The sequence below is a fragment of the Salpingoeca rosetta genome (assembly GCF_000188695.1).
Source record: "Salpingoeca rosetta unplaced genomic scaffold supercont1.30, whole genome shotgun sequence".
NCBI classification, from domain to species: Eukaryota; class Choanoflagellata; order Craspedida; family Salpingoecidae; genus Salpingoeca; species Salpingoeca rosetta.
The window spans coordinates 771,292-788,225 of NW_004754904.1; the positions used below are offsets into that span (position 1 = coordinate 771,292).

At 55.7% G+C, this 16,934-nt stretch overlaps 4 protein-coding genes across 4 annotated transcripts in view; 2 read left to right on the forward strand and 2 right to left on the reverse strand.

The window, feature by feature from the left end:
• PTSG_09985 (uncharacterized protein) overlaps positions 1–6,038 on the forward strand; it is a 32,915-nt gene extending 26,877 nt beyond the window's left edge. Inside the window, exons 53-68 of the mRNA XM_004989289.1 lie at positions 157–338; positions 512–697; positions 897–969; positions 1,173–1,278; positions 1,508–1,644; positions 1,811–1,913; positions 2,101–2,218; positions 2,537–2,660; positions 2,871–3,067; positions 3,423–3,542; positions 3,896–4,096; positions 4,321–4,613; positions 4,820–4,925; positions 5,095–5,257; positions 5,461–5,592; positions 5,768–6,038. Of these exons, the coding sequence (XP_004989346.1) occupies positions 157–338; positions 512–697; positions 897–969; positions 1,173–1,278; positions 1,508–1,644; positions 1,811–1,913; positions 2,101–2,218; positions 2,537–2,660; positions 2,871–3,067; positions 3,423–3,542; positions 3,896–4,096; positions 4,321–4,613; positions 4,820–4,925; positions 5,095–5,257; positions 5,461–5,592; positions 5,768–5,851 (2,325 nt within the window). The 3' untranslated portion in view covers positions 5,852–6,038. The remainder of the gene's footprint in view (positions 1–156; positions 339–511; positions 698–896; positions 970–1,172; positions 1,279–1,507; positions 1,645–1,810; positions 1,914–2,100; positions 2,219–2,536; positions 2,661–2,870; positions 3,068–3,422; positions 3,543–3,895; positions 4,097–4,320; positions 4,614–4,819; positions 4,926–5,094; positions 5,258–5,460; positions 5,593–5,767) is intronic.
• PTSG_09986 (uncharacterized protein) lies at positions 5,963–9,329 on the reverse strand. Its single transcript, XM_004989290.1, has 7 exons — positions 9,146–9,329; positions 8,710–8,865; positions 8,479–8,592; positions 8,080–8,223; positions 7,210–7,869; positions 6,821–6,938; positions 5,963–6,560 (listed from the first exon to the last, which is right to left on the reverse strand). The coding sequence occupies exons 1-7, from the start codon at positions 9,257–9,259 to the stop codon at positions 6,409–6,411; spliced, it is 1,458 nt and encodes a 485-aa protein (XP_004989347.1). The 5' UTR covers positions 9,260–9,329; the 3' UTR covers positions 5,963–6,408.
• A 265-nt stretch (positions 9,330–9,594) lies between these two features.
• PTSG_09987 (uncharacterized protein) lies at positions 9,595–11,905 on the forward strand. The gene is made up of 4 exons (XM_004989291.1): positions 9,595–9,805; positions 9,947–10,018; positions 10,207–10,275; positions 10,451–11,905. Exons 1-4 carry the CDS (start codon positions 9,794–9,796, stop codon positions 11,753–11,755), a joined length of 1,458 nt encoding a protein of 485 aa, XP_004989348.1. The 5' UTR covers positions 9,595–9,793; the 3' UTR covers positions 11,756–11,905.
• Positions 11,895–16,594, reverse strand: PTSG_09988 (TKL protein kinase; the record flags this gene model as incomplete). The annotated part of the gene is made up of 11 exons (XM_004989292.1): positions 11,895–13,233; positions 13,471–14,028; positions 14,058–14,575; positions 14,787–14,870; positions 15,087–15,170; positions 15,269–15,415; positions 15,525–15,585; positions 15,677–15,830; positions 15,943–16,026; positions 16,126–16,188; positions 16,581–16,594. 11 exons carry the CDS (start codon positions 16,592–16,594, stop codon positions 12,433–12,435), a joined length of 2,568 nt encoding a protein of 855 aa, XP_004989349.1. The 3' UTR covers positions 11,895–12,432.
• Between the last annotated feature and the right edge of the window lie 340 nt (positions 16,595–16,934).

The following is a 16,934-nucleotide window of genomic DNA, read 5'->3' on the forward strand; positions in this document are numbered from 1 at the left end:
TGCAGGATGGGAAGAGTGGATGTAAAGGGATGATTGTGTGCACTTCACTGCTGTGCTTCCTGCTCCTATCCGCTGTCCCCAATGTTTTGTCACTCACAACCACCACACCCATCATGCTCACGCCTACACGCATGCACGGTTGCCCACGTGATACAGCTTGACAGCACGCCGTGGCTGAAGGTGCTGCTGAACTACGGGGAGGCGATTGCACGCCACCGCAGCGACTGGTCGCAGTGGCGTGAGCTGAACTGTCCCGAGGCAGCCCCGACCTTCCCTGCATCCTGCTCTGCCGCCCACCGCGACCATTTCCTCGTCACCACCGCCCTCAGAAACGACAGGTCGGCTTGGCTGTGTCTGTGTGTGTATGTGTGTGTGTGTGTGTGTTTGCGCTTGTGGGGGTTTCGAAGTGAATACATTTGTGTTGGTTGCCGTGCATCGTCTCAATCGCTGCCCCCTCTCTCCCCTCTCACGACTGCATTTCCCTCCACTTTTGCCTTCACCTCGCCCCCAGGCTGCTTGCTGCATCGCGCATGTGGTTGTCGTCGACGCTGGACGCGAGCATGTCGCCCTTCTACCAGCGCTCCCAGTTCTGGACGGAAGTGGCGGACGGATCCAACGCCCAGCCCGCACTCGTTGCGTTTGAGGACGCAGCCGGACAGATGTTCCTCACGGGCGAAGTCAGGCGCTTCTGCGACAGGTGCGTACGGCTGTGCGAGTGTGTGTGTGTGTGTATAGGTGTAGGTGTGCGTGTGTGTGTGGGTGTGTGTGTGAGGGTGTGTGGGTGTTCGAGTGTCTATCGGTGTGTGTGCATGTTTGGGGGAACTTGATAATACTTTGCCGATGTGCCGGACCACAATAACGCGCTGCTTCGTTGTTTGTGGCCTCATTCAACACAGGGAGCGCCTGGACTGCACGGTTGTCATGGTTCACGAGCGACAGGATGCGCACGAGCTTGAGTCCTACGTGGAGGTCAGTTTTGATGGTTTTGTTCACGTGACGGAGCAATCGATCATTTTGCCACGCACGCTGATGTGTGGTTGGGAATTCTGGCGCTTTTCTGTTTGTCCCGAGTCTTTCGAGTCCCCTTGCCTTTTTGTTGTGGCCAATGCGCGCCCGCCGGCCTGCTTGTGTTAACACATCGTGTGTGCTGTGTGCTTCAACTTGACCTGCAGATGGCACAAGAGAGTGGCAGCTGGCTCGTGCTTGTCAACATCGAGGCCAACCCGGCCCTGGCAAGCAAACTCGTCCACGACAACATCTATGCCAACGACCGCGAAGGTACGTGAATGTGTGTGGGGTGTGTGTGTGTGTGTATGTGCGTGTGATGTGTGTGTGTGTGTGTGTGTGTGTGTGTGTGTGTGTGTGTGTGTGTGTGTGTGTGTGTGTGTGTGTGTGTGTGTGTGTGACCGTTAAGTCCAGGAAGCAAACTGCCCATTTCTCACCTTCTTCTCACCCCACCCCTCCTCTTCATCCCCCATCCCACTACCAACACCACCACCACCAACAGTGCACCAAAAGTTCCGCCTTGTGTGCATGTACAACAACCGCAAGTTCTGTCCACAGCACATCATCACCAAGAGTGCTCGCTTGTGCGTGTGCAACGTCTCGTCCTTCCGCAACAAGCTCGCCACCTTACTCGCCCAGGTGTGCGCACTCACGCATGTACCTGCGATTGTGCTCATGCGCATGCCTCTGCATGCGCGTGTGTTTGCTTGTGCGCATTTGTATGTGTGGCAGCGACCTGCGACGTGAACTCTGCCCAAGGTTGTGTCTTCCTCACCCACAACATCTCTGCTCTTGTCAACAACAGATTCCGTCGGACATTGTGCTGTGCAGTACGCGCAGCGACTGGCCATACCTGCTACACAACCTTGCATTCTTCCACTGCGTCATGAACTTCAGAACGCACTTTGGTACGCATACCATTCATTCTCCCATCTGCTCAACGAAGTGCCTGTCGACTGCAAGTGTTCGCTCGGCGCTTGTGCACTGCCATATGTTTTATTTGGCGTTTCTTCGACTCAACAACGTTGCGCATGGTTGCTGCACCCTCATTCCACACACGCACACATACACGTGCCTTGCTGTTTCTTCTTGCAGGTCTTCCTGCGTGGTCGCACCGCTACAACTGGCCCGACAGCGTGCTGGCGGATGTGATGGAGTTTGCGGGCCGGCAATTCCTCGACACGTCATCCTCCCACCGCCTCACAGCCATCAAGTATGTGCCAAGGGTGTGTGTGTGTGTGTGTGTGTGTGTGTGTGTGTGTGTGTGTGTGTGTGTGTGTGTGTGTGTGTGTGTGTGTGTGTGTGTGTGTGTGTGTGTGTGTGTGTGTGGGTGTGGGTGTGGGTGGGTGTATGTGGGTGTGGGTGTGTGAGCGTGTGTGTGTGGTGGGTGTGGGTGTATGTGGGTGTGGGTGTGTGAGCGTGTGTATGTGCGTGAGTGTGGGTGAACGGGCGTGCGTTTGTCTATCCACTTTGAGGTTGTGCCTTTGTTGCTGCCGCATTCTAACATCTACAACGTGCCATTTGCTTGCAGGCACTATGTTGAGCTGGTGTACGGCAGCCAGATGTCGAGTACGCGGGACAAGCGCATCCTCTTGACGCTCATGTCGACGTACATCACATCCAGCGCAATCAAGCCCGACTTCCACCTCACCACGGTTCGACATTCCTGCTTTTGTTTTGTCGTTGGACGATTGCCTGCCTCTCTAAGGCGCGAGTGTCACTGCGCTGCCCAAGCGTATACACACTCTCGCGCGCACATACGCGTCAACCGTCAATTTGTTCATTTGTGTTGTATGCAACGAACGCACCCATGCTTTCTCGCCCGCCCACTTTTTTTTCTCTCTCACTTGTTTCCCCTTCGACAGATACCCGTGCACATGAGCAGCGAGACGCTGAAACCGTACCGCGTGCCGATGCCATCGCAGCGCCGCACCCGCAGCACGCTCATGGTGGACCTGGCGGAGAACGTGAGCAAGTCCACCGCCCTGGACGATTCGCTCCTCCCCATCATCTGCCACGTGCCCGGCCTTGCCATCGAGCTGCCAAGCACCGCCCTTAACAAGTACGCCTCGCTCTGTGTTTGCTTTGTTTGTTTGTTTGTTTGTTTGTTTGTTTGTTTGTTTGTTTGTTTGTTTGTTTGTTTGTTTGTTTGTTTGCTTGTTTGTTTGCTTTGTTTGTTTGCTTGTTTGTTTGCTTTGTTTGTTTGTTTTGTTTGTGTGTACATGAGTGCGAGAGTGCAAATTTGTGTGCTTATCGGTTCGTTTCCATTTCTTCTTGGTACAATTCGGCCATGTTAACGTCTCCACAACAACAACAACAACAACAACAACAACAACAACAACAACAACAACAACAACAACAACAACAACAACAACAACAACAACAACAACAACAACACCCCATCTCGCCTGCAACAGCTCTGTGCTGCAGATCATGCGCCGGCTGGTTGGACGGCTGGACGTGATGGGAGCGCACTCGAACATCCTCGAAGCGTCGCCGCCAGAGAAACCGCCAATCTTCTCCCCAACGTCGCCGAGGTCGGGCATGGACATGCTCCGCTGCTGTCGTGGCTGCTGGGGTCGCTGCTGCTGTTGTTGTTGTTTAAGTTGTTGTTTAAGTTGTTGTTGTTGTTGTTGTTGTTGTTGTTGTTGTTGTTGTTGTTGTTGTTGTTGTTGTTGTTGTTGTTGTTGTTGTTGTTGTTGTTGTTGTTGTTGTTGAGGACGGCTATTGTGTAACCCACACTCGCACACACACACACACACAACACAACACACACACACTCAACATGCTCCCACACACACGCACTCACTCACACACACACACACACACGCACACACACACACACACACATCCCACCCCCGCTGCACTTCTCTGCACTGCGCGCCCTCAGGTCCAAGCGGCGGTCGACGGTTCGCCACTCGTCGCGGCTGAAGCGGACACCGCTGTGGGCGTCTGAGGAGTTTGGGCACACGTGTCCGCCGTACCGGCCAGAGGTGCTGCATCGAATCATGCACGCGCTGCCCATCCTGCCGTCCGCCAGCCGCATCGCCAAGAAGCTCGAGGGCAGCGGCACTCCACACGGCATTGCTCGGTGCGTTTGGCAAAAGAAGCGAAGATTGGCGTGTGGTGGAGGAGGCGTGGCTGCTCAGTGTGGAGGGTCGAACTTTGCTGACGATATTGTGCTATGTTGGTGTGTCGTCCCCACGAGTGCATTCTCTCGCGCGTGTTTCATACGTCAGTCAGTGCTGTTGCTCCACTCGCCTTCTTCTTTCCCTTTGCTAACACCACTCTCCCGATTCCCTCCTCCCTCAACAGGTTCCTGACTGATCAGACGGAGGAGCTTCGCCAGCTGTTTGGCGTCGTTCTGTCGCGCTTGCTTGAGCTTGATGACTTTTGCCAGGGATGGGGCCGCCCCAATCCCGTGTATGCATCCGAACTCGCCACCATCAACGAGGGGCAGGTGCCCGACACGTGGCTGCGACTCCTGCCGTTGCCAACGACCATGCCCCTCAACAACTCCCAGCTGCAGACGTGGCTGGACTTTGTCACCTCGCGCGCGCGTGACGTTGAGCGGGCAGCGTACTCGGGCTCCCGCGCTCTCTCCATCGGTAAGGACAGTGTGCGTGTCTGCGTTTGTGTCTGCGTGTGTGTGTGTGTGTGTTGTGTGTGTGTCTGTGTCTGTGTGTTTGTCTGTCTGTCTGTTTGTGTTTGTGTTTGTGTTTGTGTCTGCGTGTGTCTGTGTGTCGAGAACAACGCCTCACTAAACGTCGTTACTACTACAACAACAACTGCAAACATGCCATCCCATCACCAGGCCTTGGCAGCTTCCCGTCACCAAAGGCGTTTTTCACGGCGCTGCGCATTCAGGGCATTTCCACATTTGGTGATGACGCGGCTTTTTGCGCAGAAGTCAGCAACAGGTGCGTCGCGATTGTGTTGCGTCGTGTCTGTGCTGTTGTGTTGGGCCTTTGTGTTGGCCTTTGTGTTGTGTTGTGTTGTGTTGTGTTGTGGCTGCCGTTCCTGGCGTTAATTCTTTCCCGCCGCGAGCTCGCATGTTCACACGTTCAACTATCTTGATCACAATGGTAGGGAGCGAGAGCATCTTCGTGAACCTCCCGGCGACGGATTCCTCATCCACGGCGCTGCGCTCCAGGGCTGCGGTTGGGACAGTGGCGAGGCGAAGGACAGCGCCAAGTTCCAGCGAAGCCCCTTACCCGTCTTGCACGTCTTCTACGCACCGCCAAAGCAGGATGTGAGTGGTTGCGAATGGTAGTGGCGGATTTGTGCGCTTGCTTCCGTTGGTGGTGGTGTTTGATCACGCTCGTCACTCGCATGTCTGTGTTCTTCCAGCCCGAGATGCTTCCTCGTGCGCTCACTCAATGCTCACTCAATGCTCACCCCATCACCTCTGCACCACCATCACCATTACCCCGATGGTTGCTACCTGCCCACCAGAGCCGGTCACAGGAGGACAAAGGCAACAAACTGCGGCCCGCGCGCAACGACGCGGACACGAAGCGGAAAGGCGTCTTCCGCTGCCCCGTGTACCATCTCCTCGACGAGCCAGAGGGCGGCGAGCTCACCCCGGTCTGTATACATGTGTGTCTGTGTGTGTCTGTGTCTGTCTGTGTCTGTGTGTGTATATACATGTCTGTGTGTTGCCTGCCTTCCTTTCAATGACCACATGCCAGTTTTCGCTCACCATCACCATCACCACCACCATCACCACCACGCCACTTCTCCATCCCATTTCGTTGCGCAGATGTTCACGGTGTCCATCCCCACCGAAGATGTGGAGCTCAACAGCAGCTGGACGCTGCGTGGCGTGTGCGTGACCTTGCTCTGATAGCGAAGCTGGTGCTTATGCATCTTGTGACTGTTTCGTGTTGCTTTGTTTGTTGACCTGCTGTGCGTGTGCGCGCGTTGTACATAGGAGGTGGCCCTTTTTGGCCAGGTTGTGATCACTTGTTTGTTTGTTGTCCTCATGAAGGTTGTGTGAACCCATCAAATTCATCAATCGACGATTCGCGATAAGAAGAGACTGGATAATTGCCCGGCAGAGCGCATCACAATGCACACACACGCACACACACACAAAAACCGACTGGAACACGCAACAATCTATTGGCAACAAGGGGTTGCTTTCCCGTGCTATCACATCACTCATCCTCAACAACACCGATTTGTAACGCGGAAGCGACAGCGACAGTGGAAGCGAGCAGTATGAACTATCGACAGCAAGAACACTGAAGTGACAAGTGAACCGAGCAAACCAAGCAAACAAAACAAACATTAACGCACACGAACGCACACAAACACACACACACACACAAACGCACACGAACGCACACGAACGCACACGAAACACACACAAACACACTTGCCCGCTACGCAAGAGGAGGATCAGGCTTGGTCGTGAAAGTGGGCGAGGAGGCGAGCTGCGTCTGTGGACGAGAGGTCCGGTTTGCCAGTAAGCTGTTGCAGGACCGCCACAGTCTCCGCGCACGCTGTCCACGGCCGCTGCGTTCCTCGCAACATGAGGTCAAGCATGAACCCTGGTACGGAGCACAAAACAAACATTGGAATTGGGTCAACAACGTTTGAACACAACAGCGAGCGAGGCAAACAAGACAAATGACAGAACAACACAGCATCGCAGTGCAACCCGGCACGCACACACACACACACACACACACACACACACACACACACACACACACACACACACACACACACACACACACACACACACACACACACACACACACACACACACACACACACGCACGCACACACACACGCACGCACTTCTTACCTGAGATTTGCGCGTGTTGGATGTGTGCCGCGGCGCCCGGGATGACCTCTTCGCACGTGCGGGCGAGCTCGTCCGTGTCCATCTCTGCCAGGCGCTGACTCACGCGGCCATACCCCAACTGGTAGTCGTTCAACAGAAACAAGGACGGGAAGAATGAGGGATGGTGGAAAGAGCGCACGTGAACGGTAAACTTGACACTGCTGCTTGGCGTGTGCAAGCACGAAGCCTTCGTGCATGGAAACTGCTGCAGCACACACACACACACACACACAGACGCATACGCACACATAGACGCATACGCACAACAAACAAAACGCAAACACACACAGACGCATGCGCAGACGCATACGCACAACAAACAAACAAAACGCAAACACACAGACACGCACCGGCCTGAGGTCCCTGGCGAGGTCGGTGACGTGTGCTGGCTCGTCGCTTTCTGCGAATTTGCCCATTGCGGCGTCGTGTGCAAGCGTGGCCATGCGGACGGTGGTGACGAGGGCGGTGATGCCCATCATCACGAGCGCAACGACGTTGAAGATGTACGGCAGGAGACCGCCAAGCACGCCCGCGTTTCCGTCGCAGTTGGGCCTGAACTCATGCGGGTGCTCATCCGAGAGGCACTGGTACACGACCTGCGTGGAGAAGTACACGTGCAGGCCCGTGGCGATGAGGCCAATGCAGTGCGCGCCGACGGAGAGCCCCCACGCGTGCTCGAGCGTGCGGAAGCAGGCGCGGCGCGGCCAGCGGTCGACGTTGACGAAGCGGAGAATGAACGCCGTGGAGAGGAGCCCCAGAATGCCTGCAAGCATGGTGGCGACAATGCCGGCGACAAGCAGCACGTTGGGCAGTTGGCTGGTCACCCACAGCGGGATGGCCATAACGAGGACCTGCAGGGCAAAGCAGCCCTGAATGACGGCGGCGGCGCGCGTGCTGGCCATGTGCCGATATGTGAAGTGGCCCATCAGCGCACGCGAGTCAAGCTCGGCCGACGAGAACAGGCCCAGCAGCAGCAGCACCATTGACCCAATCACCATCCAGCCAACCGTCTGCACACAAGTGTGTGTGTGTGTGTGTGTGTGTGTGTGTGTGTGTGTGTGTGTGTGTGTGTGTGTGTGTGTGTGTGTGTGTGTGTGTGTGTGTGTGTGTGTTGGGGGAGGGGAGGAAGTGAGGTGGTGACACTGTTGTCAAATGGTGACAATGTTACATAAAATCACGTTCGAGGGAGGAACAATGCAGGAGCAGTTGGGAATGCCCACCTCATTGATGTTGAACTGAAACACTTTGCCTTTGTCGTAGTCTTGGAAGATGACAATGGCAATGAGAGAAGCGACGGCGGACACGGCGCCCAGCGCCAACCCGGCCGATGACGTCCCGTGAAAGTCAATGGCAGCCCACATGAGCTGTTTGTATCAGTACACGCGTGTGCGTGAATGAATGAGTGCGTGAATATGTGTGTGTGTGAATGAGTGAGTGCGTGTGCGAGTAAGTCAGTGTGTGTGTGTGTGTGTGTGTGTGTGTGTGTGTGTGTGTGTGTGTGTGTGTGTGTGTGAGTGTGTGTGAGTGAGTGAACGAGTGAGTCAGTGAGTGTGTGTTTCTATGTGCATGATCGGAAGGTCGCTGGAAGCAAGTCCGAAATACCCCTCGGCCCAACGCACCGTCTTGCGGCGCGATCTGTGGGAATCGTCCGAGAGGGACCGCATCATGTTCGTGCCGGAGATGATGGAGATCACCCCGAGCCCTGCAACAAACATGTACAGGTACACCACGCGCTGTTGGGTGGTTGCAGTGATGTGATGTGACAACACGGTGAGCCAGGTAGATGTGCGATTTGCGTGCATTACGGTGCGATCCCAATCAGCGACACACCAACGTCATTACACACGCACCACTGTGAACGGGTGGCTGCCGTCGGAGACATTGTGCCTGGATGAGACGGGCGTGAAGGCGCCTTGGATGATGGCGGCGAGAAGAAGGCAGATGCCGCACACCACAATCGCCACAGAAATGGCCCACGATCGCGTCACGCGGCGCCGAAAGATGAGCTACAGCGTTGAGTGTGTGTGTATGTGTGAGAGAGTGAGAGAGAGAGTGTGTGTGTGTGCGTGAGTGTGTGTGCGTGAGTGTGTGTGTGTGTGTGTGTGTGTGTGTGTGTGTGTGTGTGTGTGTGTGCGTGAGTGTGTGTGTGTGTATGTGCGTGTATTTGTGTGTGTGTGTGTGTGAGCATGATGATTCGCGGAATTCATCTCAGACAAAGATCTCAGCATCAAACGCACACACACACACACATGCACATGCACACACACATACACACGTGGTACACACCTCTGGATCGAGGATGCCGGAGTTGGCTTCACGCTGTGGTTGCTGGCGTGGCTGGATCAGTGGCGAGCGCTCATCGCCGCCGCCATTCACAGACGCCGCCGCTGCTGTTGACATCGTAGTTGCTGTTGTCGCCACGAAACACAACTACCTTTCTGGGTGTCGCCTGTCGTTACAGAAACTGCCGAGTCAGCGGTTTTTGGGAAGACACACACAAAACGGCAAGCAAGGCAGGTGGTGTCAGTTCCACCCCACAGCGCCAGCAATGCGCTGGAGCTGTGCGTGCTGTTACACAGCCCCAGTGGCTGAGTCCAGTGGCTGATGACACACACACGTTCTGGCTGCCTGACGTCTTGGGGTGTTTGTGATTCGACGTGGTGAGTTCATTTATTCCCCGCACAAGCCAGACACATATTCCCCGATCAAGCATCAAGCAAGCAAGCCAGCGACCAAGCAAGCAAGCCAGCGACCAAGCAGTTCAGGCAGTTGATACCACTACCACTCTACCACTGACCAGTGCTCTCAAACACAAGGCAAACGACAAACAGCGTGCACGACACGGCGCCAGCGGAGAGCGGAAAGCACAGCAGACGAAGAAAGCTTCAGCCTAGCAGCTTCTCACTTCACCTTCTTCGTTCTTGATAGACAAGCATGCGACACAACGTGAGTGCTGCATGGCGATGTGTGGATGTGGGTGTGCAATGTCACTGTGTTCACATCATCACACACAACGTTTCATGTTCTTTGACATACTTCTCACCCAATCAATGCTTCCTTCGTTCCCATCTCAATCGCCGATGATAGGGCATTCGCTGCAAGGCTGGAACCAAGTCCCGGTGCACTCGCCCAGCCTGCGGGTTCATCCACACCGACGAGGTGAGCTTCGCAGAAGGAGTGTGTGTGCATGTGTCTTGTTGTGTATGATACATGCGTTGGGTTGCTTCATCTTCTACTCTGTCAGTCTTATTGTATGCTGTGCAAAGGTGTAGCGCACACCATCCTCTCACTCAAGCTCACATACACACGCATATGCACACACTCTCTCCTTCTCCCTCTCCATACAGTTTGACACGGATTGCAAAAAGGGATCAGAATGCAAGCGCGTGGACTGCAAGCACATCCATCCAGCACCGGTATGTACAAGATCCATGTCCTGGCATCGTCTCAATGGCATATCATGGCATGTCACCATGTGCCTGGACCAACCTTCTTGCTCACAATTGCCACACCATGGACTCCTTTGGCTCACGCACACGCTCCCCACGCCCCTCCCTTCTCCAACAACAATCACCACCACCTCCACAACAGCCTTGCCGCAACAGGCCCTGCAAGAACCCACGCCAATGCTTCTTTCGCCACGCCCGTCCACAAGAGGAGAATGCCTTCACTGTTGGGCGATCAAAGGCCATGTACGCCTCCTACATTGGACGCATGGCTCTCAAGGCTGCCGTAGGCTCTGGCTTCCTCGTGCGCGTGGTCCCAAAGGAAACGAAGATCATCGTGAAGCAGGCGCCAAGCGTGGCTGCCGACCCCACCGCCCTCAAGGAAGCCACAGCCAAATGCAGGCAGTTCGTGCACGACCACATCAAGATTGAGGCGTACGAGATTGAGAACCTGGACCGCAACACGCTCAAGCGGTCGGCCGCGTTCCTCCTCGCCAAGGACACGCGCGTCTTCCTCTTCCACACCAGCACCGGCGTCAACATCGTCTACAGCAGCCGCGACCGCATGGCCGCTCGCGCTTTGCCCAACGTCAAGGCCCTCCTCACCTCCCTCCGCGAGAACATTTGCAGCAGTGGTGATCACGGAGATGCCTCGCCAGCACGCCGCCAGCGCGCGTGCAGTGACGCATCGTCATCATCACGTTCGTCGGATATGGACAGCATCTCCTCGGGTGGTGTGGCCGAGTGCTGCATCTGCTTCGACGACGATGTGCCTGTGGTGGGCGGTGTTCGCTGCTCCACCGGCGATCACTTCGTGTGCGACGTGTGCTTCGACAGCCTGGTGACATCTGTTGCCACGCACGACGAGCGCATGGCCCGCGGCTCCGACGTGTGCTGCCCAACACCGGACTGCAGCAGCACCCCCTTCAAGGCAAAGACGCTCGCCATGCACGTGGATGACGACACGTTCCAGGCGTGGATGAAGCTGAACAAGGACATAACGGGGCGAAACGTGCGCAAGGAGGAGGAGGCCGCGCGCCAGGCAGAGGAGGACCGGCGCGCTCGCCTGTCGCAGATGGACCGCGATGCCGAGGACGCACGCAAACACATTGTGGAGAACATCTTCACCCTAAAGTGCCCGCGCTGCAGCGCCGCCTTTGTCGACTTTGACGGCTGCTTTGCGCTCACGTGCGCCCACTGCAAGTGCGGCTTCTGCGCGTGGTGCCTGACAGACCGCGGCAACGACGCCCACCCGTGCGCGGCGCAGTGCGGCGAGAAGTACGGGCGTGGCGGGTACTTTGGCACGCTGCGGGAGTTTGAGCAGCACCATGTGCGCCGGCGCCAGGCTGAACTGGACACGTATCTGGGCACTCTGACGCCAGAGGTGCGCGGTCGCGTCGTCACTGCCTGCCGCCGCGACGCACAGGACCTCGGCATCAAGCTGCAGTGATGCTGTGCTGTGTGTGTGTGTGTGTGTTTGTTTGTTTGAGTTGGCGGACATATGATTGTCTTCCATGCTCCGTCGCACCCATGCCCTTCCTTGCTGTGTGTGCTTTGCGTTTGACAACAACGAAACAGTAAACGACCATGGATTTAGGAAGGGTGTCTGGTTTACGTGTGGGGGGAAGGTGTACTACTGCGCTGGTCCGTGGTGGACACGAACAACGTGTGTGGAGGGTTGAAGGAACGTAACGGCGCTGGCAGAGGTGGAAGTGAACGGGGGTGCACTTGTAGGAACGCAAGAACGAGTTCATGATCGCCGGAAACGGAAATGCTTGGAACAGCAAGCAAATGGCAGGGCCGTGTAGGAGAACGAAAGAACGGAAGAGGAGAAGGCAAATGCAGGGCAGGTAAAGAACGCGTTCAAGGACGTGAGTGTCAACGCACAAACGCAAACCAATGAATGGATGAAAGTGGTGAATGGAAAAGAGCGTGGGACGCACGTAATGTAACACAAATGCATGCTGGGGTTGGCGTAGGTCAGTGACTGTGATGACACGCAAGGGAACGAAGACAGGAACGCAACATGGGATAACAGGTGAGCGAAAGGGAAGGAGGAAGTTGCAGGATGTACCACACCAACGAAGGTGCTGCTGGGGTGTGGGTGATGCTCCCCTACGGCTGCGTTCAGGCCTCAAACACGAGGATGCCGCGCACGAGGACGCATGATGGGTCGTTGATCACAACCTCGGCGGCGGTGCGCTTGCTGGCCCACTGGGACGACTTGATGGGCTTGGCATCCACGACGCTGCCGGTGCTGAAGTCGACCACGGCAACATGGGCGTCGTGTGCACCAACGAGTGGCTTGCCGTTGAAGGTGGCAGCGTCGCGGACCGGGTATGGGTTGCCATACTGCACGTCACACACAAGCACGACGCGGAACTGCTTGCCTGCAGGCAATTTCATCTTCTTCAGTTCAGCCGGCACGTCACGGCACGCGTCGCTGTACTCGAGAGCATAGTCGAGGTCTGGCGTGAAGTAGAAGCCAGCACCGTACCAGCCGTTGTCAGTCTTCTGCAGCTGTGCGAAATCGCCACCCAGGATGCTCATGGCCACGGCAAAGGACGGCACGCCGTGGAACACGCGCTGCAGGCGAAGACGCACATCGGGCTGCATCATGGTCTGATCCAGCACCTTGTACGGTGAAGCGCCAGCAGGGTGGAGGGTGACGCGAGCAAGGACAGCAGCCTCCTCAGCATCGGTGGGCACACCCGTTGCCGTATCGATCTTGTACTTGGGGTGGAACGGGTGGTTGGCGCTGCTCGTGTGGCCAAGATAACGGGTCTGGTTGCGGTGCACTGCGCCGTTGAAGGCAGCATTCTTCTGGCTGCACTGCACAACAGCGACACCAGCAACGGTCTTGCCAAAGGGCTGCAGAGGAGCTGCTGTTGCCTCATCACCGGAGCAGCCGCCAGCTTCCGTGATCATCTGTCGTGTGGTTGTAGAGATGGAAGGAGGATACCAGTGAGATGTGAGAGCAGTGGCGAAGAGACCTGATAAGCAAGCCACAGCAACCCATTGCTTCACACGAATACGCACGCACGCACGCACAGACGCACACACACACACACACACACACACACACACACACACACACACACACACACACACACACACACACACACACACACACACACACGCACACGCACGCACACACGATCTCACCTGTTTGACGATGGCGGTGGCCGTGTCGTGTGCGGCGCCAACAGTAGCGATGCGCACTGACGCGCGTGTTGGATGAGTCACCGTGAAGGACTGCAGTGGTTCGAGGACGTCCTGCTGCCACTTCCACGCGGCATTGGCAGGACCATGTAGCTGCTCGTGTTGCTGTTCCATATCGACTGCATGCTGTTCTTTGGTGGCTGTGTACTGCCCACCCAGCGTGCCTTGCAGCTGAACAAAGGAAGGTCGGTTGCCGCTGACGTCAAAGCACTGGCCAAGCACCTGCTGCACCGCATGGCTCAGCCTGCGACCATCAACCTCAACGTCAAGCGGGAGATACCGGCCCTCCTCATACGCCTTAGAAATGACAATGGATGACGCGCCACCCAGTGCAGCGTATTTGCCGTGATGCCATGGCTTGATGTTCAGGAACAGCTCCCACAGGAGAACGGCGAAGGAGAACACATCCGTGTCCATACGAAGCTCCTGTCCAAGCAGCTGCTCGGGTGACGCCCACAGCGGTGTGCCACCTCCATGTGTCAGCACGGACTTGTCTGCTGACTTGAAGGTGCTCAGGCCAAGTCCGTCACCTTCGCGGAGAGCGATGCGTCCAGCAGCACGTTGGGCGATTTGAGGTCGCGGTGCACGACGTTGTGGGCGTGCAGGAACGCCATGGCACAGGCCACCTCAAATACAACGCGAAGACAAGTTGGCTCGTCAAGCGGCTGCTTCTTCACGTGCAAGACATCATAGAGAGAGCCATTCTCGGCCCAGCTCAGCACAAAGGCCAGCGTGTGGCTTTGCTCATCGTGAGTGAGACCAAGGAAGTGCACAATGTTGGGATGGCGGAGGGAGAGCAGGATGAGCGCCTCGCGTCGCAGCTGCTTCAAGTGGTCTGGAACGTCCTCAGACCCAGCAACGCATGCGATGATTTCTGAGAGACGAGGGCGCTCGGCCACAAGCATCTGCTTGAGAGCAACCGGCTGGCCCGCCAGCTCCGCCTTGAACAGGGAACCAAACGAACCACCAACGGGCTTGTTGTTGATGTCGAAGATGGGAATCTTGTTGGTGAAGCGGGACGATGGGATGTTCAGGTTCAACACGCTCTCTTATACAATGAATCAAGGGGATGTGGTGAATATGCAATGTGTGTGTGTGTGTGTGTGTGTGTGTGTGTGTGTGTGTGTGTGTGTGTGTGTGTGTGTGTGTGTGTGTGTGTGTGTGTGTGAGTGAGGGTGAGCAAGTGAGAGGGCGAATGAAAGCGCAAGAGAGGGACAAAGGTAATCAGCTGAGACAAGTCTAAGACATGAGTGTCCAACCGAGCTTGTCTTCCCAGTCATCCTTGAGCTCCACGCGCTTCTTCAAGAAGGCGTTCTCCTTGGTCAACTTCTCCATGCGCGATTCTGGCAAGCAAATGCAGATGCATGGACAGGGGCGAAAGATGAAAGGGCGACGAGTAGGCGCAACAGAGAAGCGTGAGTGAACGATTGCATGCTTCACACACACACACATACACACACACACGCACGCACACATACGCACACACACTCTCTCTCACGCACACACACCCTCTCTCACGCACACATACGCACACACGCGCGCGCGCAAACACAACCCACGGAATTGCTTGACAATGTCCTCGGTCTCGCCCAGTGATTCGTTCAGCGCTGCCACCTGCTGCTCTAGCTCAGCGTTGCGAGCACCTGACGGCAGAGAAAACAAAAGGAGATGGCGTGAGACACGGGACGAAACAAGGGTTCAAGGCACAAACGGGCGTATCCGCAGCAGTTTAATCACTCACCAGCATCGTTGAGGGAAGACGTCGTGGAGGTGAGCTGCTGTTGCACACTTGAGAGTTGCTGCTGAAGGCCATCCTTGTCTTGCTGCAGAGCGATGTTCTCCTGTTTCACAGCCGCATTGTCCTGCCGCACCGTGGCGAGTCGAGCCTCTGTGTTCCATGTGCATGGGCAAGCACGCTAGAGATGAGCTTGATTGTCAGCTTGTGATACACGGTCGAAACAAATGTTAACTTGTCAGCCACCTTCATTGCAACATACTGGCCTCACCGGTCTCTTGTAGCTTCTTCTTGAGTGCAGAAATTTCAGCCTGGGCGTGGTGCTGGGAAGAGGAAGTATGAAGCATGTGAGCAATTGTGACAAAGCAGGACGCAAAGAAAGGTTGAGCACAAATGGATATCAAGACAACACACCGAGAGCTGCGACGATGACCCTGGTTTGGGAGGAGCAGCCACTTGCGCGTGCTGGTCATGCTTGTGATGATGGTCAGGTTGCGGTGTGCTCTGCTGACGGCGCTTGCTAATTCGTTTCTCAAAGGCGAGTTTGGCGTCTTGATCACGGTCTCGGCTGAAGCAGACAAAGGACAATCGTGATGCAATGGTGATGAGACAGGACAGCAATTGGAGCAGCAGCAATCAGAGCTTCGTCACACATGGCGCAATCAAGCACATGAACGCACAACTTGACGGCGATGCTGCGCTGTGGATCGAGAGCATTGGCGATGGCGGCGGCGCGGTCAGCAGTCATGGGGAACCGGGTGAAGCTGAGCCGGAAAGGAATATGGGTGCAGTGTGGTCGTTGTGAGGTCACACAACACAACATTGTTCGATACGTTGGGAGTGAAAAGCAAAAACAAACTAACTCGAGTGTCTTCACGCATTGGTTGGTCTTGATCGCGACAGCAAGGGCGTCGATGTAGTCGTTGCTGCAAAAGTAGACCAATGAGTGTTGGTGAAGATGGTATTGACAGAAAATTAAACGACGCAACAAAACACGCCGGACACACAACACAACTGATCACGCGCATGCACACACACAGCATATGACGGTGCAATCACACCACACCTCCACTGGCACAAATACCCACCACCCTACTCCTACTCCTACAACACCACAACCACAAACAATCAACATGCATGTAACCCCATTCAACATCAGCCTCAAATGCTTCCACTTACATCCTGCGTCGTCATAACACAGTACACATGTCAACAATGCGCGCCGTCATAACACAGTACACATGTCAACAATGCGTGCCGTGCCCGTCATGTCAGCCATCAGCATGCAAGCGCACCCATCACAAATGCACGCACACACCTGATCACGCGCATCCACACAGAGCATATGACGGTGCAATCACACCACACCTCCACTGGCACAAATACCCACCACCCTACTCCTACTCCTACAACACCACTACCACAAACAATCAACATGCATGTAACCCCATTCAACACCAGCCTCAAATGCTTCCACTTACCGCCTGCGTCGTCATAGTACAGCACATACACGTCAAATCAAACGTCCCCGCGCGTCAATGTGCGTTGGTGCAGCAATGCGTGCAGCAATGCGTGCAGCAATGCGTGCAGCAATGCGCGCCGTGCCCGTCATGTGAGTCATCATCATGCCAACACACACAAACGCATGCGATTACACCCAAGCATTCAAGCA